The sequence below is a fragment of the Clarias gariepinus genome, chromosome 5 (genome assembly GCF_024256425.1).
Source record: "Clarias gariepinus isolate MV-2021 ecotype Netherlands chromosome 5, CGAR_prim_01v2, whole genome shotgun sequence".
NCBI classification, from domain to species: Eukaryota; Metazoa; Chordata; class Actinopteri; order Siluriformes; family Clariidae; genus Clarias; species Clarias gariepinus.
The window spans coordinates 27,856,157-27,883,604 of NC_071104.1; the positions used below are offsets into that span (position 1 = coordinate 27,856,157).

General features: G+C 37.6%; 2 protein-coding genes across 4 annotated transcripts; both read right to left on the reverse strand.

The window, feature by feature from the left end:
* Window positions 1-551: 551 nt before the first annotated feature.
* On the reverse strand, window positions 552-7,859 carry prkag3b (protein kinase, AMP-activated, gamma 3b non-catalytic subunit). Of its 2 annotated transcripts, none has more exons than XM_053496463.1 (12): window positions 7,759-7,859; window positions 6,441-6,483; window positions 6,155-6,267; window positions 4,823-4,904; window positions 4,041-4,099; window positions 3,886-3,931; window positions 3,737-3,791; window positions 3,524-3,650; window positions 3,170-3,335; window positions 2,630-2,667; window positions 2,297-2,443; window positions 552-2,005 (listed from the first exon to the last, which is right to left on the reverse strand). In XM_053496463.1, the coding sequence occupies exons 1-12, from the start codon at window positions 7,774-7,776 to the stop codon at window positions 1,889-1,891; spliced, it is 1,011 nt and encodes a 336-aa protein (XP_053352438.1). In that variant the 5' UTR covers window positions 7,777-7,859; the 3' UTR covers window positions 552-1,888. The 2 variants fall into 2 exon arrangements, with proteins under 2 accessions (XP_053352438.1, XP_053352437.1); XM_053496462.1 differs by having other exon boundaries at window positions 6,155-6,294.
* Window positions 7,860-9,867: 2,008 nt separating this feature from the next.
* ttll4 (tubulin tyrosine ligase-like family, member 4) lies at window positions 9,868-25,624 on the reverse strand. 2 transcript variants are annotated; one of them, XM_053497406.1, is made up of 19 exons: window positions 25,534-25,624; window positions 22,035-23,461; window positions 21,462-21,547; window positions 20,250-20,301; window positions 17,817-17,935; window positions 17,472-17,582; window positions 17,304-17,380; window positions 16,786-16,980; window positions 16,604-16,686; window positions 16,346-16,474; window positions 16,106-16,228; window positions 15,849-15,947; window positions 15,461-15,595; window positions 15,114-15,272; window positions 14,800-14,896; window positions 14,474-14,684; window positions 12,519-12,589; window positions 11,549-11,622; window positions 9,868-10,665 (listed from the first exon to the last, which is right to left on the reverse strand). In XM_053497406.1, the coding sequence occupies exons 2-19, from the start codon at window positions 23,390-23,392 to the stop codon at window positions 10,530-10,532; spliced, it is 3,315 nt and encodes a 1,104-aa protein (XP_053353381.1). In that variant the 5' UTR covers window positions 23,393-23,461; window positions 25,534-25,624; the 3' UTR covers window positions 9,868-10,529. The 2 variants fall into 2 exon arrangements, with proteins under 2 accessions (XP_053353381.1, XP_053353380.1); XM_053497405.1 differs by lacking the exon at window positions 25,534-25,624 and adding an exon at window positions 24,749-24,898.
* Window positions 25,625-27,448: the final 1,824 nt, after the last annotated feature.

A 27,448-nucleotide genomic window follows, 5' to 3' on the forward strand; every position in this document is an offset into this window, starting at 1 on the left:
TAGGGTCAAGGCTGAGATGGAGAAATGGCACCAGTCAGCAATATAAAAAGAAGACATGCTGGTAGAGGCAATCATGTGGATGTTAACTGACAGGTATCACCTACCTAAACAATGTTGCATACCATGTACACCCCTTTATGGCAACAATTTGCCCTAATGTCAGTGACCTCTTCCAGAAAAATAATGCGCCCTTCCACACATCGCAAAAATGTCCATGGCTTGAGAAACATGACAAAGGTGTTGAAGGTGTTGATTTGGCCTCCGAATTCCCCAGTTCTCTATCTGATTGGGCTTCTGTATAATGTGCTAGACAAACTAGACTCCACCTTACAACTTATAGACTCAAATCATTTACTTCCACTGCTGTTTTGGTGCCAGATAACAGAGAACACCTCCAGAGGTCTTGTGGAGTTTATGTTCATATCGGTCAGAGCTGTTTTGGCAGGCAGAGATATCAGACAGGCAGCGTTACTGTAATGGCTGTTTGGTATACAATACAACATAAAACAATACATACAAAAAAAAAAGATTTATTGGAAACTTTGCTTGGTTTATTATTTATAAAATAGTTTATGGAAGTCACATAGAAAAGGTGAAGACAAACTTGATTGGTCATACATTAGCCTTCAAGTGATTTACATTTAATCAGATACAAAGGAAAATGGGAATCAAGCAGACTTTCAATAAACAGCAGCAACAGTTATGTATAATCTGTAACTAAGAGTAATCTTTCATTCTGGTTTGTGATATGTACAATGCTGAAACTGATTTCACTTCGACACAATATGCACTCAGAAGTCTGCAATTCATTTATGCACATAGGGGTTTTCCATCCGTCAGTCCACAGGTGAAGTGCACAGAAGTACAGTATTATATAATATTTCTCCAAACACTTCATAAAAGTACTCTATTTTCTTAGACGATTATTAACTTTAAACTATACAGTACACATATATACAAGTAGAAATCTAATTATTTACACTTTGTCATTCTACATACACCTACAACTTGGCCAATACACATGGGTTCAGTCCAAAGTGTCTTATGCATGACTGTCATCTCTTAATTTCAATATTTTGCTTTAAAAAAAAAATGTGTTCATGCCACTGTATTGCTTGGATCCACGTGGCTGTATCTCATATCATTTTATCTATTAAATGTAGTTCGTTTTCACCACATTTTATCCAGTTATTTGGATCTTGGAAAAACTTGGTAAGTCGGGATGTCGTGAAGGGGGGTAAGAATAGACAGCCTCTTAAAATACTCAAGGGCTGGCTTTGTCATGGTTGGGTTTTTAAGGGGCCCAGAATCTTAGCCAGTCCACCCCACTGCTGTATGCCCCCTTACAAAGAAACACACCTACCTGACATGCTTTTGGAAGATGTAAGGAAACTGGAAAGCATGAAGAAAAACCTTATTTTTCCGTAAAGTCTGTTTTGCTATAATGTTGGGGAAAAGATAACGCCATCCGCAACCTGGTTAAATTACTGGTTAAACACGACAAGCTGTTCTTTTTAGACCCGCTGCACTTTTTAAAGTTCGGTTTCATAGACTAGATTTCATGGTTTTGAAAGATCTGGGGATCTGGGTGTAATATGAAGACAATCATAGAGCAATGTTCAAATGCTATGTTTTTTAAAAAAAAAGAGAGAAAGAGAGACAGACTTTGACATACATTATTGGCACAGAGCAACCTTGTCCAGCAAAGTGGACTCTGATAAATCAGGCCAGAGTTCAGATGTGAATGTCAGTCCTGTTGGAGCAACAGTGGCCTACTACCTCCCAGATACATAAAGAGCTATTTAGAATTTGCTGAAAAAATACATGGAGTAAGCTCCTACCCTGGGCAGAGAGAGACTGTGATGGAGACACTACGCCTCTACAGCCGCTAAGTGAAAAGAGCATCAATACCTGCGGGTGTTAAGACCAATGCCTGCAGCAAATCAGACAGTGAGATGATTCCTCTCACTATATCTTGTTCGTCTACCAGAACTAGACGATGAACCTAGAGGATAGTAAACATTGTATCATGAGATCAGATAACTTCAGTAAAAAGGATGTCTGGATACCTATCAATCAACCAAACCTTTTTTTTTTTATCTTATTTAAAATGAATATGAATAAATAGCAGTGTGGTTTTCTAGACTCCAGCTAGGTATCACACCCCGGTTAAAAACAATCCAATCCCAAACAGAATGTTCACTATATTGAATGTAGTATTTGTTTGGCTATACCTGGGTTTCAGATGTGAAATTATTGACTGTATTGTTGTAATCATTTCCTTTGTGTCGCTTACCTCTGCTTCAGCTATGCGATCAATGATGGTCTCCAGGGTTTCATGTGGATAACACTTCAACACTCCCTCAATGCAGCATGAGCGGCTCTCAATCACTTCACGCATGGTCATGTTCAGGTTATTATAATTTTTCTGAGCAGCTAGATTCTATAGCCAACAAAATACATATCAGTGTTTTTTTTTTTCTTATACGCTTTCATTAAGGTGCTATAGCCTACACAGATTTGATTTAATTTGAAATTTAAGGGTGTTGTATTAGATTTGAATGTGCATTTTACTTTCATTCATTGTCCTTTTTATAAATAAACAGTAAATTTAGCTTATTTCACTTACAATGACATCAAAACGGGAGTACAGGGCCACCACTTTTCCTACATACAAAACAGACACACTTCAAAACAACATACAGTCACGGTCAGAGGTTTACATTAACTCACCATGAACATGACCATCTTGGCAATATTTTGATTTATTTTAGGTGGTCTTTTTCTGCTGCTAAATGATTGTGCAACATGGTTTAAGGTTTAATTTATTTAGGGACAAAGAATCAACTAATTTAATTGTACAGCCGTCAGTAATATAACCAGAATTTGGTGAAACTTACTAAAGGACATTAAACTATATATGAGGTTTGCTGTATCTATAATTTTGACTTTGTATGTGCAGTATATATAACATTGTCACTGTGTTGATTTAAGAAAAGACAAATTAAAGATGTGTGCTGTCCAATCATTGCTCCCTAGTCCAAAGAAATTGTTGCTAGTCCAATATTGCCATGGTTTTCGTGTTCATGTGTTCAGAGTGTATGTAAACCTCTGACTGTACCTCCAAATGCAAAGATTAAATGAAATCTTTGAAGGTTTATAAAAATACCTTGTTCATTCACAACAGGAAGAGCTGATACTCTGCGTTCAACAAACACTGATAATGCATCATAAACTGTTGCAGTCTCATTGACCGTGGCGATTTTCTTGAAGGTTCCGATTTTAACATCCTGAATTTGCTTTTGTAAGAATCGTGGCTTTGGCATCATGGAACCCTGGGAAAATCCCGATAAATTTGTTATAACAATCTCGATGGCTTGTCCTATTAAACAACAGTTTATTCTATTCAACAACAAAAAAATTTTCATTGAACTAAACAAACTTTTGCGGCAATATCTAGTTTCGCTGGAATTTCAGATGTAGTAAAAAAAAAAAAAAAAATATATATATATATAAATCTTACAAAGATGTGCAGAAACTTCAGGATACGTTTGTGGGTCAGTATGTGCAGAACGTTGCCTGATTCTGGATCAATAACTGGCAGCCTGTGAATCTTGTTCTTCAGTAAGGTGTAAATAGCATCAAATAGGCTGATAATGAAGAAACACAATTATGTCACTTCTTGAATATGAAAGAAGAAGAAAAAAAAGCAGTAATGTGGAGACCCTAGTTGTACCTGGATTCGGGAGTGATGCTAATCAGAGAGGTGACAGAGTACTGAAGATAAATCTCTAAAACAATTAAAAGATACAGGAGTTTAAGACTGAAGGAAGTGAAAATATGTGGCTGAATAGAAGCTATACAAATAAATCTGAAAACAATCACCTCGCCAGGTTTCAATCTTGTGCTCTTCTAATTCATAAATCTGAACCTAGAACAGCAACGGAAATCAGAAAATAAAAGTATTACACAATCTATTACTGTCAGACTAAAAATAAATAAATAAAATAAAATTAGAATCATGGGAACAACTAACTTACCATAGGTGACTTGTAATATCGGTGAAGAATGTTAATGAAATCTGTTATAGTAAGCATCCCTGTAACAAAATATGCAACAAGAATTAAAAAATGTTAGAGCTTTAAACTGAATACTTGATAATAAGCAGTGATGTGCTGGCTCGATGTCAGAGAAAAGAAAATGTTAATACTAGCAATGCTAGCAATGATTACGCAAACATGTTGATGTTAGAATAAGTATTGACTTTTAGCTCCCCGAATTATTCTCAGAAGTAATTACATAGTGTCTATTAATACCTCGGAAAGGGTGTTAGGGGTTATAGCACTTTCTTGACATTTCCCACAAGTCACTGCGCGCTGGTGCCAGACTAAAGTTAGACCTCTGGCACCAGAGAAGCTGATTCATTACAAATGAGTTGGGACTTCTGATGGATCAGATTAAGTATTATTTGGCATTTCTTTATCAAAATAATTTGCTCGTTGCTCTTTATTCCTTGGATGTAAAAGTATAAGGACACTTGATGGAACGAATAATATTTAGGGTTGACAGAATTTCAAGGATTTTATATAATTGGATTTAGCCTAATCTGAATAACAGTGAAATATTTAAGACAGAATTTAACAATAAAATAGTTTCGAATAGAATAATCATAATAACTTCAGCTTGATTCCCTATAGAGTGCTGAACACAGATTTAGGTGTTATATTGAGATTACTCAATGTCAGTAATATGACTCAGGTTCACAAATGGCCTAACCTTTAAAGGTTAAAGGGCACAGCACTCAGAGTTCAGATCCACGTACCTACAAACCGCTGCTGCTTGTTGTCCCATAAAGGTGCAGCTCGAACTCCATTAGCGACTAATGCAAAAAATGCCTTCTTTACCTGTATTAGGAAAAAACAAGGTGGAAAACATAAAAAAACATATTCTCACAGAGCCAGTGGAAAAATAAATAAATTAATTAATTAATAAATAAATAAAATAAAAAATCCTGACACCTTGTACCCAGGCTGCTTTAAATCAGTGAGTCAAAACACTGTACACTGGAACAGCATGTGTTTAAACATTAATTATACACAACATTTTCTCCATATTTTGTGTCTATGCAATATCCTGTTTTTAAACTTCCAATGCAGTAATTCTAGTATGTACAGTAGCTTGGACTTTTATACATAGTAATGCATGTTATATTATTCAAACCTTTTTTGTGACCATGTCATCTTATTTTAATGTCTATAACATCTGGGCCAAATTCAGTATTTACAGTATATGCGCCTTTCAGTGTTTGCAAGTCAGTGGGGTCTTTCCGACATTACTGAATTGTTTGTGAAAATGTGCAGAATTTAAGTTCTTGATGGTTCCTGGTTAATAGACTCACACGCCCTAATCCCGTACAATGATGCACATGAGCCACAAAACATAATAAAGTACTCTCAAGTAACCTAATCATACCTTCAAGATTAATTGCACTAATTCTTATTTTCAAGACTAACCAAGTACTGATACTATTATCTTCCACCCCTTGCCATTTGTCAATACAGCATTTGTTTAGCATTTTTGACCATGGACAATATAAAAAGCAACCTTTTTAAAAACATCCTTCTTATTAACACTTAAATCCAGAGATGCAAAAGGTCATGGAATCTAATCTCAGCAAAGCTAGCAATAAAATAAGCCCTTGAAGAACAGTCTATGTCTGACCCTTAAGTCCCTTTTTCTTAGCAGCCCATGATTCTATGTGGTGCACTTCATGTCCATATATAAAACGCAACCTAGACTTTAGATAGCTAGTGCTGCACTGGTTGGAAATGTGCCATTATTGTTGTAGCAATTTGCAGCAGGCCTGCAGCGGTTCTAACTAAAACCATGGCATTCTTGACTAATTGAGTCGATATAATAATTATGGAAGGTTTATAGCTAAATAGTAGTACGCTGCTCAATTTTGTCTACTTTGGAGTATATAGAATATACTTTATAATTTTAAGCATACTGGAATTTTTTTGATGGCTGCGACCTCTCCTGAACCTCATTGAGACTTAACTGAACTCCTACAATCTCAAGATCACAACAGTTCAGGATGAAATGTCCCTCTTAGTGTGTATTTTGTAAACTTGAGGACTTCTCTTCTCTTTACCTGCAGCGTTGTATCAAAGATGACCAGTTTAGAGCTGGTTGGTATTGCATCATAGCAGCAGTGGTCCATGAAAAACTTGGTATAGATATATGTATCAGGTTCTTGAGCAGGCTCTGTAGAAAGGGGCAGTGGAAAAGAGTCTGTACGTCTGTCAGTCTGGGGCTCCAGGCAGCAAACTGGTCTTTTTTTTTTTGTGACATTAGAACATACAGAGTTTAACATGCACATGGGCAAAGAGTGTTTGGTGTGCAAAGACAGTGATCACAAACAGCAGACAATTAGATACCTTTACTTTTCATTGTAAGACCTTCATCATCCATAAAGGGAACCTGGGTAAAAGAAAAGAAAAATATTGGTCTATGTATTAAGTGGGAAGATTCAAGAGTACAAAATTACCACATGGCAGATTTTAATTGGCAAAACCCATGCTTCAGTGTCGACATCTGTTTTTTAAATGATGTGGGATCATTACACCATGTGTTGTCACTGCAGCATTTATCTAAAATTGACAGACATTTGCCAAACTGATGCTCAAAAACAAAGGAGGTTTTCAACATCACTATCGCTCTTTGGCTAAAAGAGAGCTGAAGATTTGAGGATCCAGAGATAAACAGTTTTATGGAGTGCACCAGTAATGTTCAAGCTGAGCCCAAATCTGGAATCCTGTAGTATTAGTATCAGTTATGACAATCTGCTAATGATTCATTAAGCATCTGAGGCCATTTATACACATTTTCAGCTTAAAGCTTCAGCATCTTAAAAGTTACACTCTGTAAGTTATAGGCCGTCTGGTACACTGGCAGCAGATACCTTAGACATCTATATCTCTGTTATATGAATACTCTTGAGTGTCTGGACTGGTGCACAACAGACAAGTGATTTTTCATTAGATCACTTGCAGATCCCATATTAGCCAGCGTAGATGGAATCTACACCCCTTCGAAGCATTCATTAGTACAGCCTTATTCCAAAACAGAAACGTTATAGGAATTAGGTCCTTTCTACTGCTACCAGTCTGTTTTAAATAACTTGAAGTAAAATTGGATAACTGTCACATACAAAAAGATTAGAGACGCTTAGTTTCTTCGATCATTTCCTAGTTAGTGTTTCCTGTCTGTAACAGTTCTACTTCGTATTGGTTTTATGTCATGCAGTATGCTTCGAGTATCTGCTATAACTAATTTTATTGAAGAAACAATTGAATATCGATTTATCTGTAAGTCAATTTTATTAAGTTATATGCAAGTAAAATCCAACATGGTCCACTGCACTGACTGGCCAAAAGCAAATGCTTACAGGTATGCTGTTTATTATTATTATTACTACTACTACTGCTAAGGATAATAATCATTAAAAAAGGGCTTTTCAGTGAACCAATATCATAACCCAATGAATCTCTTAATTTACTCATCACCTTCATAACCTTTGACTGCAGTATTCAGAAGACCCATGTTTGACACTTTCAACCACACACACCTCTGCACCACACCTTCCTCTATTTGTCATAGTAATTTCATTACTGTTTACTATAATGATTGGCCGCCACCTGTTGCTAAAATGCCTCACATGTTCATGATCACACACACAGTGGCTCTGTGTCTTACCTCAGGGAAAGAGTCCATGTCTGTGGGTTAGGGGCTTCCAGGTTCACTGCATGCACTTCCTTGTACTAACCCCACTCGGACTTCTCTTCAGTCACCCTGCGCAAAGCAAAGCAAAGCAGTGCAGAAGTGTCTAAATCTGGAGGCTATCCAGGCATGCAAGGGACTGACCCAGTGGGGGAAGGGCTCTCATACATGCTTGGCTGTTGAGTTTGTGTACACACAAGAGAGAGGGTGGGCTGCAGGGCTTAAATTCCTCGACCGGAGCGTCTGTGATAACTTTGGCTATGAGGATTGACAGTTACTCTGGTGCAGACATGAGCATGACTCATTAAAAGAAGTATACCACTGCAAAAATGTAAATGCACCTATATTGTAAAGTACTAGAGCAATAAAGCTGATTGTTTGCATTTGCTAGATGTTAAAGACATTTGAGATCAAATAGTCAAAACAGATCTGACATTGGATATGACTTCAGCCTTCATTTCATTTCCTGATATTATACCCGTTTCAAACTACCTAAAATTGGGTATGATGCCACCAACAATTTATTTGAGACCTAATATTTGGTTGTACTTGTACAACGTTTCCTTCAAGTTGTTTACAGCATGTTTTGGATCAGAAGATGCATTTTTCCCTACATTGGCAGAGAACTTTTCTGTAGACATCTTCGGTTCCGAGTTTCTTCTGTTGCTACGGTCATGAATTAAAAAAAAAAAGACTAAAGATTGCTAAAAAAATTAGCGAGCCCATTCCAGAAGCAGCCATGCAAGCCAAAGCCATGGCACTGCCAACAATGTGCTTGACCAGACATCTTGTAAGTTTTGCGTCATGAGAAGATAATTTCTTTTTGCACACACAGAGAGAAGTTAATTTTGGTTAAGATTTTGTTACTATTTGTTATTCTGTTGATGATCTTAGGATATGCCATCTTAAAAGTTTTCTTTGAAAGGTGGATTGTGATACACCCCTCATGGCCTGTGGAGGCTGTTAATGATGGTCACTCACTATTTGTTTTGAGATGTTCTTCACATATATCTTAATGTTTTTGGGTCTCAGTTACTGTTTTCCTTCGCTACTGACTGGTTTAGAATGTCCTTAAAAAGGCAACCAATCATTGTATTGGCTTATCCCAATATATGCATTAATTACCAGATTTTTCTTAGCTATAAAACAATTTGCTTTTCTTCCATAGACTGTTCTCTGGTCTTCATGTTGGTTTACGCATTTCCTCAAGTGCAGTTCTCACAGGCAAAACTCTGGGCTCAACAATAGGTGACACAGGCTCAGTTGTTCAACACATCTATATTTTGTAAATAAGGGACAATTCTGATCCATTGTCTTATTCAACTTTTGAACTTGAACACAAATATCTTCAAATGTACTGTATATCAAAAAACAAGAGTTTGCTGTTTCAAGGAGGGGACTGTATGATTAAGATCAAGAATCAATTTTAAAATCTCATTAACCTTAGCCAACACTGCTTATTAAGACTTTTAGAATACTTTCAAATCACTAAAGTAATTATAGTCCCAGTAAAACTACAGCTAACTAAAAAGTGTTTCAATAACTGAAAAAAAGACTGAAAGTGATCATGACTGAAGAGACCGCACTAGAGTCTGTAAATTGAGAATTATTCTGTACTCCGTCAATAGCATTGGTAACTGTCAAGCGAGTTAGGATTTCAATTGGCCCTTCTAGAAGGGGCTATTTTTATCTCTGGCGTGCCCCGATGAGCTTTATCCATCTGTTTCTCAGCTCACTGTCTTCCAGCATGGCCCAATGCTAGACTTTAATAGATTTCTCAGACTGAAAAGAGGCAAGAGAGCAGCAAACTGGCGTTCAAAAACATTTTCAATTTACAGCTAATTATAAAAACACATACAAGCTGACTGAGACCATATTCCCCCATGTACAATGTGCATTAACCAATGTAGCCAAACCACTCTCCAATCTACAAGTATATGCTACAGTATATAATAAGCATTAAGCCAAAACACTAAGCACTGAGTATTATAGGAAAGGGTTTGAACAGTTTCTACATACAAAACATCTCCAAGCACAGTATAAGGGAGCTTAAAGTAGGTCATAAATAATGCAGAGACTTTACTATTTTATTTATTTCAAATAACTTTAATGTGAAAATCATACACTAGATATTTATTTACTAAGGATAAAATGAAAGACGTTACTTTATAAATTAATAAGTATTATTAATGTTGTCACAGTTAACAATTTTATTTTCCAAAATTCTTGTCAGTTGTAAGTAGTACTGACCCTCAGTGGTGGGCCTTTCCAAAATGTAAACAAACCAAGAAAAGAATCAGATTGGCTCATGCACTCAGGCACGACTCCAGAGCAGCTCCTTTCAACAGACGAAAAGCTCGCATACACAACTAGAGCATATGCGCATAGATATTGTTGTGCTTCAAACATGTCTACCAGCCCATTCTTAAAATGAGTACCTTTAGTCTTGGAAATGGTGAAATATTTGTGATTAAAAGTAATCAGTTAGGCAAGTCCCTAAAATTTCCTAAGGGAGCAAAAACTTTGTGTAACAAACTGAAGGGAGAGAAGTATGTAAAAATAAAGAGCTTGTTCCTAGTAACTTCAGATATGGCAAAAAAACCCAACTCTTTCTACCAAACTCTTAGAAATGTGCAAGTCTTCATGTTTTTGTGCGTTGTTTGGAAGCCCTGTATGTTCCATTGTTTAAGAGTACATGACTTGTCTCACAGGTAGATGTGGCCATGTGGACTGGTGTTGGCCACACTTCACTTTGGGCTCACTGATCCCATCAGAGACATATCTGGAATACTGGACGTCACAGACTGAATATCATGATCAGACCACTCATCGTCACCTTCATCTTCATCCATCAGGGAACTTGTATTCTGACTCCGTGTTGCACTGAGAAAGACATGGAGAGCGTTAGACAACAGTACATCATGGAAAATCACAGAGAAAACAATAACCCTTAGATATGCTCCACATTGCTTCCTACTAGGGCAGTAACTCAAGTAATTCGATAAAAAATGATCATGGCAAAATCTTCTGCCTCGAAGCTTTTTAAAATTATTTTAAAAGCTTATGTTTTCGCGCAATTATTTGTTTGGCATGACACCGCGCGCTTCCGGATGCAAGCCGCCACTTAACACCGACAAAGAAGAAGCGCTTAGATCATCCACAAAGCAAAAGGACACGCAAACAGTTAGCGGTGTATTGATTTGATGGAGCGTTCTGTTGCGGGCTGCAAAATGGAAAGGGAGTAAAAAAAAAAACATCAGCGAGCCAAGAGAAGAAGAAACCAGTAAGAGAAAACGACAAAAATTGTCAGTAAATTTTATGCCTGAGCTGTAAATTTTGAAACTTTTAATTCTGAAAGTTAAGTTGCACAACTAATTGTTTTTGTATAATTATTTATTTTAATGTGGGCCTTACTTTTTTGGTACTTAAAGTCATTTGAAACCTTTTTTCAGTTTTTACATCTGGCAAAAGGCTTTAAAATAAGAATGTATGGCACTGTAATGTCCTTAATTCATCTTATTCAACTTTAAGCTATTCCTTGTATTGTGATTAATTACTATTTTTGATAAAATGCTGTATACATTTAAAAAAACAAAAGTAGATTTTTTTTTTTAAAAAAAGAAAACCAATTAATCTTTGTTTCTCTTATATATTTTACATTGCTGTTTAATTAAGCAAAAGTACATTTTAATCAGATTAATCGATTACGTTTTTGGTAGAATACTCGATTACTAAAACATTCGATAGCTACAGCCCTGCTTCCTACCTTGATTTGGTAATCTTGGCAATGGTGGTGCTCTGGAGGTCTGAACGGTGTCCATGTTTGGATTTAGATGACCACTGGGTATTAAAAAACAAAAAAAAGGAAGAGGAAAAGAAAGTATCATCAGTCAAAAATGAAATAAAATAAAATTGCATTAGTAGGTATGATTAACTTCACCTTTATTTCTTTTGTCATTTAAATGCATTTTGGCAAGGAGTTTATATTTATTTTACATTGCAACAAAACAGATTTGACAGGAATTTAAAATAAAAACAGATTTATTCCTATAGCTTTTTTCTTTGTCTTTTGAGTATAAAGATTAAATTTTTTTAAAAGATTATGATTAAAATAAAGCCTGCATGACTCAAAAAAAAAAAGACAAACTGCAACATTCAAATCAGAAAGGCATAACAGCGCTTGTATTTTTAGAGAAGATTTTAAACGTCACGTCTGTGCTCCAGGATACTGGAGGCCTTTTACTGCTGTACCATCAAGAGCATTCTCACAAACTGCATCCAAGTGTGCACAGATTCAGACTACAAAGCCCTTCAGAGTGTAGTAAAAACCACCCAGAGAATAATCTGCATTCAACTACCCACCTTGGAGAACATTTACAAGAAACGCTGTCTGCAAAGTGCAAGGGGATTATCAAAGTACTTCACTAAATGGACGTTCACATTTATTAAATTAGCACTAGAAAATTAAAAAAAAGAAAGAATAAACAAATACTTCAATTTGACCAACTCTACATAAATTCCCGACTTTCTATACATCAACCGTAATAATTTGCAGCATTCTAAGATTAATTTAATTGCACAGGTCCATAGTCAAAATGTAGTTTTTTTATGTTTACCTATTCATCTCTTAGCCTATATCGCTTAGTAACTCACAATCAGTGTGGATTGAACAGGTATTAAAAACATGCAGTTCATAACCAGTGTGTAATTTAGGATAATACATGTTAAATACTCACATGATGCACAGAGTCAGCAAGGTTCCCCAAGTGTACTCTTTTCTGACAGAGACTTCTCAGCAGTTCGATACCTAGACAAAGAGCAGCAGACAAATCATATTTATTTATAAAGCACATTTAAACAACACATTTGATCAAAGTGCTCGTCAATCCTAAAAAAGCTGCAGACTCAGTAAATAGACTACAAAAATCAGATGATAAATCAAAATAAAATAAGTCAGCCCTCAGTGTATTAAAATAGTAATAAAAAAAAAAACTGAACAAGCAATTCAGTGAGGGAATAGATTTTAGGTCACCTGGTCCAAAAGAATATCATCAAAAAAGTTTTTTATAAAAGGTGAGATTTAAAAGTAAGTTGAGTAAAAGGAAGGGCCTGTCTGATGTACAAGGGCAGCTCATTTATTAGGTTTAAGGGCTGCTACTGAAAAGACATGATCATTGACGGCTGACAATAACAAAACCCTCACAAAAATGAGTCATGAATGCACAATAGTGCTGCACGATTAATGATATCGCAATCGCAATCGCGATGTTAGCCTATGCGATTATATTACAGCAAATGTTGCGATTATATTAAATAAACAAATGCGTTCGCGGACGTAACAAGACATTCATTCTAAGAGCTGTATGGCCATTTCTTATGTCAAAAATAAAAAATAACCAGTCAGACTCGTGTAGCGCGCGTGCTGGTGGTCACGTGACTTTCCGCAGCGCAGTGTGGAGACGGAAGGAAATGGATACAGAAGAGACCGACGCTGAACTTGTGCCCAGAAAAAATGCAAGCTCTGTTATTTGGCGATATTTTGGTTTCAGGATATCGGACACTAAGCAGAAAGAGGTACTGCGCAAAATTGGCAAAACTAAAGTTGCTACATCAGGTGGCAACACGACAAATTTATATCAGCACCTGAAGCAACACAGAAAAGTATGATAAATCCATCGCGGTAAAAGCCAAGAGTAGATAAAAGACCAAACAAAGCACAACCCAGTGTGAGCAGAACAAAATAACTCCTACGGACCTTTTTGGTCAAGCAGGACAACCGAGACATATATTAGCCTAACTGCGCACAATGAGTTTGAACTGAAAAGCCGTTGCTTGTAAACATCGTATTTCCCTGACGATCACACCGGAGAGAACATACTGTAGCCGCGGGTTTGAGAGAGGCACTGGCTGCATGGGACCTCTGTAAGGATGGTTTGGTCGCAGTCGCAACAGACAACAGCACGCACATCGCCAAAGCGGGGGGGTTAATCACTGGACTAGGTAACAGTGCTTTATTTGGCCATCGGTAAGTTAAATTAATTTAATCTTTTCTTATTTAAAGCTACCCAACTGTATGTTAGAGAGGACAGCTATTAACATATTTATTTAAGAATAAATGGAAATACGGTGTATGAGAGTGTATGACTCTAAAATTAATATGTTTAAAGGACACTTTTCTTTCCTTTAATCTCTTCATCATTAGATTAAAAATGGTGAGTGATTTAATAAAAAATACCAATAAAGTATATGTTACATCCTCCTTAAATGTCCCTGTTTTGGGACAAAATGTAAAAAAAAAAAAAAAAAAAAATTTAATGGGTATTTGTTTTATTTATCTGTACTTTTTACTTTTCAAGTTTTTAAGTTAATTTAATGTAATTTAATTCAATAATGTAAAGAGGTTACTGTTATTTAAATTTGTACAATTTTGTTTTAATTAGAAAACATTGTTCATTTGTTCATAGTTGCTAGATTGCACTGTACACCATATCTCAGTTGAGAAATTTAAATTTCTGCATTATTAGTAATGTGGGTGGATTTTCCTTGATAACAAGCAAGTTGAGCAATACCACTTGTTTATCGTATCGCAATCGTAAATCGCAATTTTGACCTTAATAATCGCAATATGACATTTTTCCCAAATCGTGCAGCCCTAATGCACAAGCATAACCATCCCAACCAGCACACACACCTTTGCTCCGATTTTGATTGTATTTTTGTTCCCACTGGTTAAGAAGTAAGTTGAGGTAGCGAGGCTGTTCAAAGAAACGGAGGTAGCGGGAGGAGGCAGAGGAAGGGAAGATGCGTTCAAAGTCTCCCATACGACTGTGCTCATCCTCACTATCAGCCAGAACACGCACATCTTCAGGGGTTAACACTTCCAAAATTGTGGAGGAGAAATCCTGCAAAAAAAACAGCACATTCAATAATGCCAAGGTCTCATCACCAGACAATAAGAAGCAGTATAAAAGGTTACAGTGACCCCTATACTATGCAAAATGTGTCATGGGTGCATACCTGGTCCCCAAATCTCTGGGTGAGATAGAAAGCTCTTTTCAGTTTCTCATCAGGGGACAGGTCTGATCTCGATCTCACTCGTGCTCCTTCATACAAACTGGACACAAAAACAACAAGCTCACTTTATAAATACTCCACAGGAGCACACAAGTGCTACCTGATTAATTTATTCCAGCACTGCCGCAAAAGTGAAGCTGGCAGCACTCAAACATTTAATGACAACTTAAATATCAACAAAGAATAAAAATGGATTGTCTTAAAAATCAATGCTTGCAATTTTGTCTTTAAATAAGTCAGTAATAATCAATTCTGACCTGCTCTTGGAGATGCTGCCACTGCTGCTGGAGGTGCAACCATTATTGCTGGAGACAAGAACGTCTTCTTTCTTGGGCAGCATAAAACCAGCTAGGTTCAGCACATCACGGATCATTTGTCCCTTAATACTCACATCCAACGCGCTGTTGGAGTGCAAGCTGTACACAAAGAGACAGGTGGATTAATGTTTGTTTTTCTCATGGTCCCTCTGTCTTCTAACTGACCCCAAGAAAAATAGTGTATTTAAAACTTAAGGCATAAAAATTTACATAACTAAAAGCAATGTATCAGAAGTGAATACTGAATAGAAATTGCTTAGGTCAGTACAGTTTTAGCTGTTTAGTACCTAGGAGAGATGTTGACTTCCAGGACCCACGGTTTCAGGTTCTCATCCAGCATGATGTCAAAACCAAACAGCTCGTGACAGCTATATGAGGAGCGCACATGCATCTTCACCAGTGTGTTTACATATGGATCTGACCTGGTGAGTATGAAGCAGAAATACAATTTGTTTCAAGAAGATTAAAATAAATAAATAAATTAACTCCCATGAAGTAACACTGCTCTGAACCCATCTTCCTGACAAGCTGTAATATAAAAACATATATAAAAAAAAAAAATAAAAAAAAAAAAACATGGACAAAAACAGGAAGGTTTTAGGTTGAGAAATCCATTGATATACAAGGAATGTATAAAATGCACAGATTTGTGAGATACCAAACAATGGTACTTACGCAATGATGGTTTTAATAACCATGTCTTTAATCTTCTCCCAGATAAGCGTTGTGTTAATTCCTTTTGAGTCCAGATATTGCCAAAGTGCCTTTAGTGCCCTGCAGGCGACAAAGGTCAGTTACACAAAGTTATGACCACATATAGCCTTGGATAGGACACACACACACAGTGAAATCTGATTAAAATAATAATAATAATAATTAAATTAAAAAATAAATAAAAACCCACACAATTTGACAAAATTTGTTTTCTTTACCATTTATGGCCCTGGCAGGCCTTGTCATCGCTGTTAGTCTGATACTCAGAGTTCTTCTTGTTCACACTGTAGTTTGTCAAGTGCATGAATTTGTTGCCGAGACTTTTCATTGATGAGGAATATCTATATTTAAAAAAAGTAATAATAATAATTAGACTAAACATTAGTTACACTTTAAAGCAATTTAAACATTAAACCTATGGTGATTTTCTTTATGTACATGATCTTTCAATGGCTTACTTGCAGCTTGCGAAGCGAACGAGTCCATCGTTGAAAATGTAAACACGGAGTGGGTCATAAGAAGTCACGTACACATAGATACGGAGATCAAATTTATTTCCACTAATGAGGTAGGGCTTGTGAAGATATCTTTAAAAAAAAACAAGGAGGTCATACACTTGTAGTACAAGTCCACTGGAAATACAAACAAATAAAAAAAAAAACCTGAAACAACAAGAAACATGCTGTCAGATGGGTATGAGGGGAATAAAAGCTCACTTCTGCACAAGGAGAGGTCTCTTGCGTGGCATTTGACTCCACTTGTGAATAACCTGAATACCCATTCCTCGGGCTGAAGCAGGCTGTGAAAAGATTAACCATAAGCAGTAATGCACCGGTGAAACTTTTAAATTTAGTTTAATAAACAACAGCTTAATAATGACCGAAAACTCAAGCAGTACCGGTTTGATGATCCATTTTTGCCGGCTCCCTCCTTCCTCCCAAACCTTCTTCAGCAGTTTCATGTCCTGCGGGAGCACGAAGGAACGTGGAAAGAAGCCAAACTCCCGCTTGCCAAACCGTGTCTGCATCTTGGAAAGATTTCGCCACAGACGGTCTTTCCGTCCGATCTGAAAGGAACCTGGAAAATGATTGAGCTGCAAAACAGAGATGAAATATTTGAAAAAGATTAGAGTTAATAAAGAACATGCCTACACAGTTATTTGCATGTAGCTTGTTTCTATGCACTCCAACACAACCGATTTCAACCCAACCTAAAACATAATCTAGAACGTACTCTACCATATTTAACTTGAACTGAAATTATATAAAAACCAAACTCATTAGCTAGTTATTTAAATGGAAAAATGTAATTTCTATATGACAGATCCAACATGTTTCAATTTTTTAAATAAAAGCTGTAAGAATTTAAACAATGTAAGTGACTGATGCCATTAAATAGCATGTGTTGAATGCTGACCTTCTGGTACTCTCGTATGGCCTTGAACCCAGGTGACTTCATATGATGCCCCCAGCAGCCCAACCAGTCATGGTTTTCTGAAACAAAAAAGCATTTTGTAAAAAAAAAAAAAAAAAAAAATCCCTAAAAAACTTTTAAAAATAAGAAAAGACCAGTATGCTGACTCACTCTTAGTGACTTTGAAATGGGATCTAGTGATTGTGTGCTTGACAATGTTAGGGGTAACTGTACTTATTTTCCATTTCAGAAGACTCCTTTGCTCCAGAGGGAGCAACTCCACTGCAAAGCAAACATGAACATACAGTAAGGTGCAGAAGAATTTTAACAAATATTCTTAAAACATCAAAAAAAAAAAATAATAATTTGTAACTAGATTTCTTTTCTCATCTTATTTTATAGAGGAACATGAGGGTTTTAATTCTTACATAAAAAATAATAAAATAAATGAGTGAATTAAGGTCCAACTGGTAATAAAATTTGAAATCACTAAGTAAATTATGCGTATATACTGACCTTGCTCATTGGCTGTACTAAAGTATAATGTAGGGGACCTGAAGGGGAACAGACTGGGCACCAGTGCTGGCTTCACCTCCCGATCATCCTCTAACTCACAGCTCATGGGCTCCTCAATACTACAACACAGAAGTCAATGTATAGGACAGTTTAATCTCTCTTCATATATACAGTGGGGAAAATAAGTATTTGATCCCCTACAGATTTTTTTATTTTGCCCACTTACAAGGAAATGAAGGGTCTATAATTTTTATCATAGGTTTATGGTAAAGGATTGAGACAGAATATCAACCAGAAATTCAGAAAAAGCACATGATACAAATGTTATGAATTAAGTTGCATTTCAATGGGGCAAATAAGTATTTGATACCCTACCAACCAACAATAATCCTGCCTCTCACAGACTGGTTATGTGCTCTTGTGATACATATTAATTTAAGAAGGAGCTCCTAACAACAATGTGGTATGTGTATAAAAGCCACCTGTCCACAAAATCTCTATCTTCCATTCAAACCTTACCACCATCGGCAAGACCAAAGAGCTGTCGAAGCAAATCATAAACAAGATTTTAAACCTGCACAAGGCTGGAATGGGCTACAAGATCATCAGCTAGAAGCTTGGTGAGAAGGAGACAACTGCTGGAGTGATTATTGACAAATGGAAGAAATACAAAGTAACCATTAATGGCCCTATATGCAAGATTTCACCACATGGACTAAGAATAATCATGAGAAAAATGAGGGACATGGGAGGAGCTTGTGAATGATCTCAAGGCAATGGGGAGCACAGTCACCGAACAAACCATTGGTAGTACAATACGCCTGCATGGATTGAAATCCTTTAGCGCAGCAAGGCATCCCCTTCTCAAGAAGACACATGTACAGACCCGTCTGAGGTTTACCAATGAACAGAGAAAGATTGGGATGACCTGCTGTGGTCAGATGAGACCAAAATTGAGCTCTTTGTCATCAACTCGACTTGCTGTTTTCGGAGTAAGAAAGATGCTGACTATGAAACTAAGAACACCACAGTCCCTACAGTCGATCACGGAGGTGGAAACATTATGCTTTGGGGTTTTTCTCTGCTAAAGGTACAGATTGACTTTACTGCACTGATGGGCCAATAGATGAGGCCATGTGTTGTAACAAATTGGATGAGGACCTCCTGCAAATCGGTTGTGGATGGGTCTTCCAGCATGAAAATGACATGCATACCCAAACATACTGCCAAGGCAACTAAGGAGTGGCTCAAGAATACGCACATTAGGGTCATGGAGTGGTCTAGCCAGTCTTTATCAAATCCAATAGAAAATTTGCCAAACAACAGGCAAGAAATTTTAAACATTTGGAAAAACATTGAGAAAATTTGTAAAAAATAGTGGATCAAAATGCATCCCAAGATGTGTGCAAATCTGGTAAACAACTACAAGAAATGTCTTCCCACTGTGCTTTCCAGCAAGGGTTTCTCTACCAAGTACTAAGTAATGTTTTGCTTGGGGATCAAATGCTTATTTCCCCTCATTGAAATGCAACTTAATTAAAAAATTATAAAAACTTAAATTTTAGACCCTTCATTTTTTTGTAAGTGAGCAAACTTAAAAAATCTGTAGGGGACCAAATACTTATTTTCCCCACTGTATTAAACATTAAATTAGACAGACATGGTTTAAAAAATTCCAGCTTAACATTTCCAATTATCCATCATAAAAAGACCATCTAAAACAACCAAGTGATTACTATACAATGGAAAAAAGTAACTTACATGACAGTCATGTAGAAGGATGTATCTTTAGTTCAGTTTTTAAAATGGTGTTTAACGGGTTATAAACAAAAGCTTTGAGTTTCAAGTCCTTCAAAACTTGGGCCTTGATGTTCAGTATAATGAACAAGCAAAATACTACTTATATTTAAAAAAAAAAAAAAAAAAAGGGAAGACAATCAGCTGGGGTGTAACCTAATGACAGCAGCCTCCGAGGCCACAAGTGGATTTTTCTACTGACCCATGTGGTTTTCAGCTTTTCATGCAGAGCACCCACGAGAACAAAAAACAAACAAACAAACAAAAAAAAGGTACTGCTTTGTGATTGTTCTGTTTGCCATCACCATGGTGAGGTCAGGTGAAACACCCATGCAAAAAAAAAGGAATGTAAACTAGTATGTACATTAAACCTTTTTTAAAGGTAAAACAACATTTTCCTTTTAAAAACATAAATTTGAAAACAACAAATCAAGACTTGCTAAAAGAAGTAAAAAACTAAAAAGTGGCTAGCTTAATACCATGTCCTGGATCTGCAGTTAAACCCAGTAATGGCATTTAGCAAAAATTATCATAAGACGAAATGAAAAGAAAGGTATGTGCAGATTCATTACACACAATATAGTGTGTGCACTTTTATATAGTAAGGATTTTATATGGTAAATGTGGACAACTTACTTTGAGGACGCTGCCATAGAGGGTGCTAAAGAGACATCGGATTCTGATCCATCTACAAGAAGGGGAAAAACAGTTTAAAGTGCCACTGATAAAGAGAGTCAAACAAATACTACAGTAATTGTTGGAGTGAATAACTGTGGACCTGCACTACAGGTAAAGGTCACTTCAATTAATCGGTTGCCGATCGAAATCAGCCGATGATCACATTTTACCTGATCGACTGTCCCTCAAATTGGCGGATTACATAAACTGAAATATTGTGATGACCCAAAATACATGAGTCAACAGCCACATCAACATGCCGTCACCGGTCTGGAAATATTACCTCGTCTTTTCAAAAGACGTCAAATTTGCAATATACAAAGTTTTTTTTTTTTTTTTTTTTTAAAGAAAAACCATGTGGGAGAGCGTCTGTCAATCGCTTTTTAACACAACAAACTTTATGCGTCACTGAAGAACAATTAAGCGTGAAGAATTTGAGTATGAAAAGTTGCCCCTTACTCAATCACCTACAGTAGAAAGTGTCTCAAAAAGCTCAAGCCTGTTTGGTTGTTTGTCTGGTTTTGTTGTTAAGGAGGGAGGAGCGAGGGTTTGGAGTGGGTTGAAAAGTTAAAATTTGAAATGCATGTTTTTGTATATACTATGTTGTATCTTTTGTTAAATGCAAATAAATATAATTGGGAAAGCTCAAGCCTTACTCGGCCGGCAATAAAAAGGCTAAAACCATTAAAATAATAACAAAAATAATAACCAAGAGAAATAAAGAGCAGTTCCCAGCTCTGCCCTAAGCTGTCCAGGTTTACCTTACCGCTCCACCCATGCAGTCCGACATTAAGCGACTATTCAGCACGGCTGCACACAATCTGGATCATGAACAGACCGTCTCCCAAAATGCAGAAGTTCTGATATTTATAATGAAATGCCTGCCATCGCTGCTTACTAATGAATGTCCACATTTGGCTTACCAAATAGAAAGTAACTGATGTCCATGTTTAAAACTTTCGGTGCAGAGATTCAATTTGTTATTCATTGACAGAGCCTTGTTAAATGTGCTGCATGTTATAATGCGCAAGTATAATAGGACAGTCGCATTTTAGATAAGCATTTCAGCATTAGTGGGAGCCCCTTGACGCTACAGTAGTTAAGGAATGGAAATTTTTGCTCTTTAGTTGAGAGGTAGAGAAAAGGGAGAGTGATCAAAAGGAGAGTTACCATCATTATTGCCACTGCAGAGATTCTCCATCTCATCTGGAAGCTCCTCTTCCTCACCATCTTCCAAGACAGCAACATTCACCTGACTAAGACATAACAGGACATTTTTTTTTTGTTTTTTTTGTTTTTTAATGGCCATCCTATAGATCAATTCATGTTAGATCAAGATTATGAAGCTCTAAAAAACATGTTTTAAACAAGAGTATGAGTTATACCATACAAAAACATAAATAGTATTGTAAAACAGGTAGTCATGTGTAGACTAATGCAGTGACTGGAAAATATGGCAAGTGTTTTCCCAAACAGTAAATCTGGAACAAGTAATTTCATCTTGAACTTAAATAATGCACAAAATTGGACATGCTAAGGTCAAATGTTTGTGACAGGCACAATTTTAACTCTAAACCTTGATGAAGAAATGAGCTGCACTAGTACAGGAAAGGGGTTCTGAACACAGTGGGCAAGCAGGTGGCCAGAATTTTCTAGCTATTAGCATAGTTTAAGTTTCACTGGTAAAAAAAACAACAACAACAAAAAAGCCCAGCAGGACAAAGAAGACCTGCTCACACTCACCCTCTGATATCAGGTTGACTCCCCTCATCCAGAGTCATAGGGCACTGGCTTGGGTCCTCTTCTGAAGTGTGCTGACAGCAGTCCTTTGTAAGGTGTATGGCAGATATCTGGTTTATTACTGAATAAACAGTGGGAGACTGAGGAGGGACCACTGTGTGATCAATGTCCTCTGGAATGGCACATCCACTGCCCTGAGACATTCCAATACTATAAGAATTTTCATCTAGGCAAAGGGGATCTTCATCCACTTTGAACTCTTCACTCCCGCTAATAAGGCAAACTCTTGAGGCTTGTGTTGCAGGATTGGCACTTGCGTATACTTCTCTCCTGTTATGCTGAGAATCAAAATTGGCTGTCAGTGGTCCACTAAGACCATTTAGCGGTCCATTGCGTACATGTGCCATGTTTTTAGTGAGCTTTCGTACTGCTGCAGTGAACTCTACCTCAGAGCTGACATTCCTCACTCTCTGAAAAGCTTCACCGGCTCCATGCCCCATGCAACATTCCACTATATGCTCATTCTCTTTAGCATCCTCAGCCACTATCTTGTCAAACTCAGACAACTGCGAAACATGGTTTGGAGGCACATCTGTGTATTTATCCTCTAAAGGCACTGTTGTTTGGCTGTGCTTTATTATGTCCGCTTTGCATTCTTTCTTTCCAGAAAGTAGACCGCTAGCCTTCTTCAAATCTTTTGTCTCTAGCCTGGCAATTGTAGGCACCTTGGCAGTGGAAGAATGCATAACCCCATTGCTGTTGCTTCCGAGTTTACCCGATGACCACGGGCAAGACTGATTCGCAGGCATGGTCCTGTCAACTATCGCAGACGCTTTGTGATTGGATGTCTTGGGTGGAGAGGGACAAAGGGGATAAATTGAGAGCGGAGGTACAAAAGCTCTTTTTCCTAAAAGCCTCGATCTTATCCTGAGTGAGTTCAGGTGCCTGTGTGACTGATATGCGTGTGTAATTGGGTCCAGATGGCAAGTGCTTTGACATACAGTAGAGGGACTGCTGACATGAACCGAGTTCTTTAAGACTACACTGTGAGCTCTTGTATCCCTACAACAGCTGCTAGAATGATGAGCACCTGTGCTACGAGCACGCAAAACCCTCGCAGGCAACGACGGAGAGGCACGCGGTGAGGATATCCCTGAGAAATGATGGGGCTGCTCACACACCACTTTCACATGAGGCTGCGTTACAGAGTCACCGAAGGCTGAAGGATGATGCCATTTCTTTTCTACGTGAGCAGAAGACACACGAGTGTTGGAAAGATGCACAGTTGCAGATTTTGCTTGGACAACAAGGGTTGGCTGTAATGCCCCCTTTCTCAAGTCCTCAGCTCCAGTGGAAGCCATGAAATGCCATTGTACTCTCTCCCGGCATGGACTTTGATATTTATAAATGAAGAAGCAGCATACCTAAAACTGAGAAAAAAAAAAAAAGTTACATTCCGAAGCACTTAGCTTATTAAATGTCTAGACACCATTTTTGACAATGCATGAAGTCTCAGGCTAAAAACTGAGGAAACTGCAATTACGACCTATGTTCCTTTGTTTAAAATTTCCGCAAAATCTTGGGTTTTTATAGTGTCATGTTTTTTTTTTTATTTTAAATAGACTGCATGTGCAGAAAGAGAACATATTTAAGCTTTTACTGTATAAAAGATAAAAGAATCAGAACCTCTGATAATATATAATATCACCTGACATGTTGGTAAAAAGAGTTCTATATTACCCTGGGCTTTTTAGGATAAAGATATTATTTCTCCATCATCATTCTCACTAAAAGGTTGATGTTTTGGAGATAAAGTCAGAGAGACCAGATTGAGGAGGTTAGGACATGTTCAGAAGAGAGATTGTGAGAATATTGGTGGAAGGTTGCTGAGGTTAGAGCTGCCAGGCAAGAGGTCTAAAGGAAAACCAAAGAGGATATTTATGGATGCAGTGAGGTGAGGACATGTTTCGGAGAGAGAAGAGGACGTAGAGGATAGGGTTAGATGGAGGCAGATGATTCACTGTGACGACCTCTGAAAGGGAACAGCCGGAAGACAAAGATTGCACAACAAATAAAACACAAACAATTTTTTAAAAGAACCAAACTCCCCAGATCCTAATCCAATCAAGCACTCATTAGATGTGCTGGGCAAACATGTCCGATCGACGAAGGCCCTACCCCACAACAGCCAATGTTTTTATATGCATGGAATAATGAATACGCTCTAATCTTTGTGGTTTATACAGAGCCTGCTCATCATATGCAAACGGCTCATAATAAATACAGACATCCTTCTAATAACTTAAAGGCATCTATCCAGAAAGAAATAGGTTTTATTTTTAATATATATAAAGGATGAGAAAAAAAAAACCATCGGTACAGCCTTTATAAGAACTTGAAACTTTTCCCTTTAACTTTCACCTCAGACCATTTTAAACCAGTCGTTTAATACCGTGAAACCGTGATCACTTTGAAACCGTGAAATAATTTCGAACCGAACACGCCGAGGTATCGCCAACAGGTACATTCAGAACAATTCATTGTTTTACTTTGATTATTGTTTTACACACTAAAGTTCAGCAGTCAGCACATGAAATCATGCAGCTCCCAACATAAACGTTTTATAGAAAAAACGTGTTTAATTATCGGCTCCTGCTGCTGTTACTGCATAACTGGTAAGCGAAAGTAATTTTTAGGACACGACTAGGAATATTTACCATTTCTGGAATGAAGAGGTTGAAGCCTTACGCGTTGCCGCTCCGGCTTGAGCCAGCAGTATTAGCCACACGAGCTAACCGGAGCGCACGTGGACCACGGCCCTATGACTGTCAATAGCCGCGTTAGCCAGCGCCAGGCTCGCACTGCGCATGCGCTGTAGAAAGCGAGTAGTGGCTTGATCCCGATCGGCTTACTTACTCCCTACGCAAGTAGCATGGAATAATAGTTTATACACGCTGTGTAGTACCATACATATACAACACGATGAGTTTTTGGCATTCGCCAGTTGTAGTTGAAAGATTATTTTATTATTACGCCGAGGCTGCGTCTCAAACCATTCGCTACACACTTAAAAGAGTGTGTCAGAAATAGGCAGGACACAATTGCCTGTGTATTCATTTGACACTATTTAAGGCGCTTTTTTTTTATTTGGGACGCACCCCTGTGCCAGCGTTAGCAAGCGAGCTAGCGCAAGACTCGGGGGAGGGAATATGGGGAAAGAAGTACGGGTGTTGTTAATGCAAATACGTATTGTGACGAGAGGCTCTTTTAACAAATAAATAATTTAGATGTCTATAAATAAACAAGTAACAACAGTACGGCGTTCTGGTGTCTACAGCTAACCTACCACGCTAACTTTAGACGGTTAGCAAACACCAGGCCCGGTGCTGTTACCGGGAAGCTAGCAAAAGCAGTCAATCTGTAGTGTTTAATATTGTTACTGAAATTAAAATTAAGTTGCTTGGTCCACCAAGCCGTCAGACATGTTCACACCGTTTCTTACCTGAGCAGAATGTCAAAGAGCTTTTCTGTCTACATTTCGGAGCAGTAGCTTGAGCTGTGAGGCGCACCGGGCGTCCATAATGAAGCTTTGCTCCTGCGTAAAAAAAAAAAAAAAACCCGCGCTAGTTTTTTTGTCTTCGCGAGCTTCTGCCCGTCTCCTAGCAACCATACACAAAACGTGCAGCACAACAAGAATGCGCGCAACGCACACACACCTGTAAGCAGCCTGGTGTAAAATTAAATCACTCAGGGCTAATATTTTGTAGCAAACATGTTTGTAGAATTTTAGCATTGAATTCTAAAATGGTTCTTATTTTTGTATCTTGTATTATGCGCCATGTATAATATCTATTATGCTATCTAATAATGCAATATGGTGGCTTAATGGTAAGCACTGTCACCATGCACCTCCAGGGTCCAGGGTTGGGTTTGCGTCTAAGGTCTGTGTACGTGGAATTTACATATTCTTCCCAGTGTGTTTCCTCAGGGTATTCCGGTTTCCTCCCACAGTCCAAAGGGCTAGACTAACTACCTTTTCCAATTTACCCATATAGTTTGTGAATGACAATCGGGATACACTGTATTTTAAGGATGGGGAGTGTCGAAATGCCAAATAGCACAAGCTGAACTGATTACCAACTGAAAGAAGAACACATATTTGCTTTCTCTAAGAAGGTTTCTTTTTACAAACGTGCACAAATAAACACACAGTATTTATACACCGATCAGCCACAATACTAACACCACCGAAGCAGCGGGGGGATTGACTAACATTAATTATCAATTATATACCAGTAAACTGGTGAAAGGATCATGGGCACCCAAGGCTCATCTATGCATGTACTGTAAGAAGGAAAGGCCATCCTGTCTGGTCCGATCCCACAGGGAAGCCAATGTTGCACAAATTGCTGAAAAACATCAAAGCTGACCACAACAGAAAGGAACCAGAACATTCCATAAGAGCTGCAGTTTTGGAGATGTTCGGCCCCAGTTGTCTAACCATTATAATTTGTTCCTTCTCACAGAAGCTACAGTGTCAATTTAACTTTTTTTTTTTTATGTTGAAATGGACAAGCATAAGGATTTGAGTGACTTTGACAAGGGCCAAATTGTAATGGCTAGAGGACTAGGTTATAGCAACTTCAGAATTGCAGCTCTCTTAGGATGTTCCCAGGCTGCAGTGGTCAGGACATACCAAAAGTGATCCAAGGAATGAAAACCAGTGAACTGGAGACAGGATCGTGGATGGCCAAGGCTTAGTGATGCACATGAGGAGTGGCATCAAAAGATATTTATATTTCTAGCAGAAAAAGTATTTTGAATTGTTATATTGCTTGCATAAATGGTTAAACTGCTGTTTTTACAGTAGCAGTACAATTTTACTTAAACGTTAATCAATTATTTTTATTATAAATTTGCTATTTTAACATGTACTGTATGCTGTATGCTATTATTACTTACACATCTTCTATACCAATTTATTCTGTATACAGAGTCCCAGGAGACTTAGGGCATGAGGCAGGGTATACCCTGGATGGGGTGCCAATATATTGCAGGACACACACACGCATACATTCACACACTACTGGCAATTTGGAAACACCAATTAACCTAATCTGCATGTCTTGGGACTGTGGAGGAAACCCAAGCACTTACCCACCATGCAGGGGAGAACAGGTAAACTCCATGCACACAGAAGTGAGGCAGGAATCAAACCCGGATCCTGAAGGAGCAAGGCGACAGAGCTAACTAAGCCACCTGTATGATTTTATTATTACTATTATTATTATTATTATTGCTCCTCCCTCGGTTTCAGTTTGAAAAAAAGGTTCACACAGGTAAAGTGAGAGTTTTGTTATTCTGAAACAGCAGATTATAATATATCTGAAATGGATAAAAGGAATAGAAGACTGTAT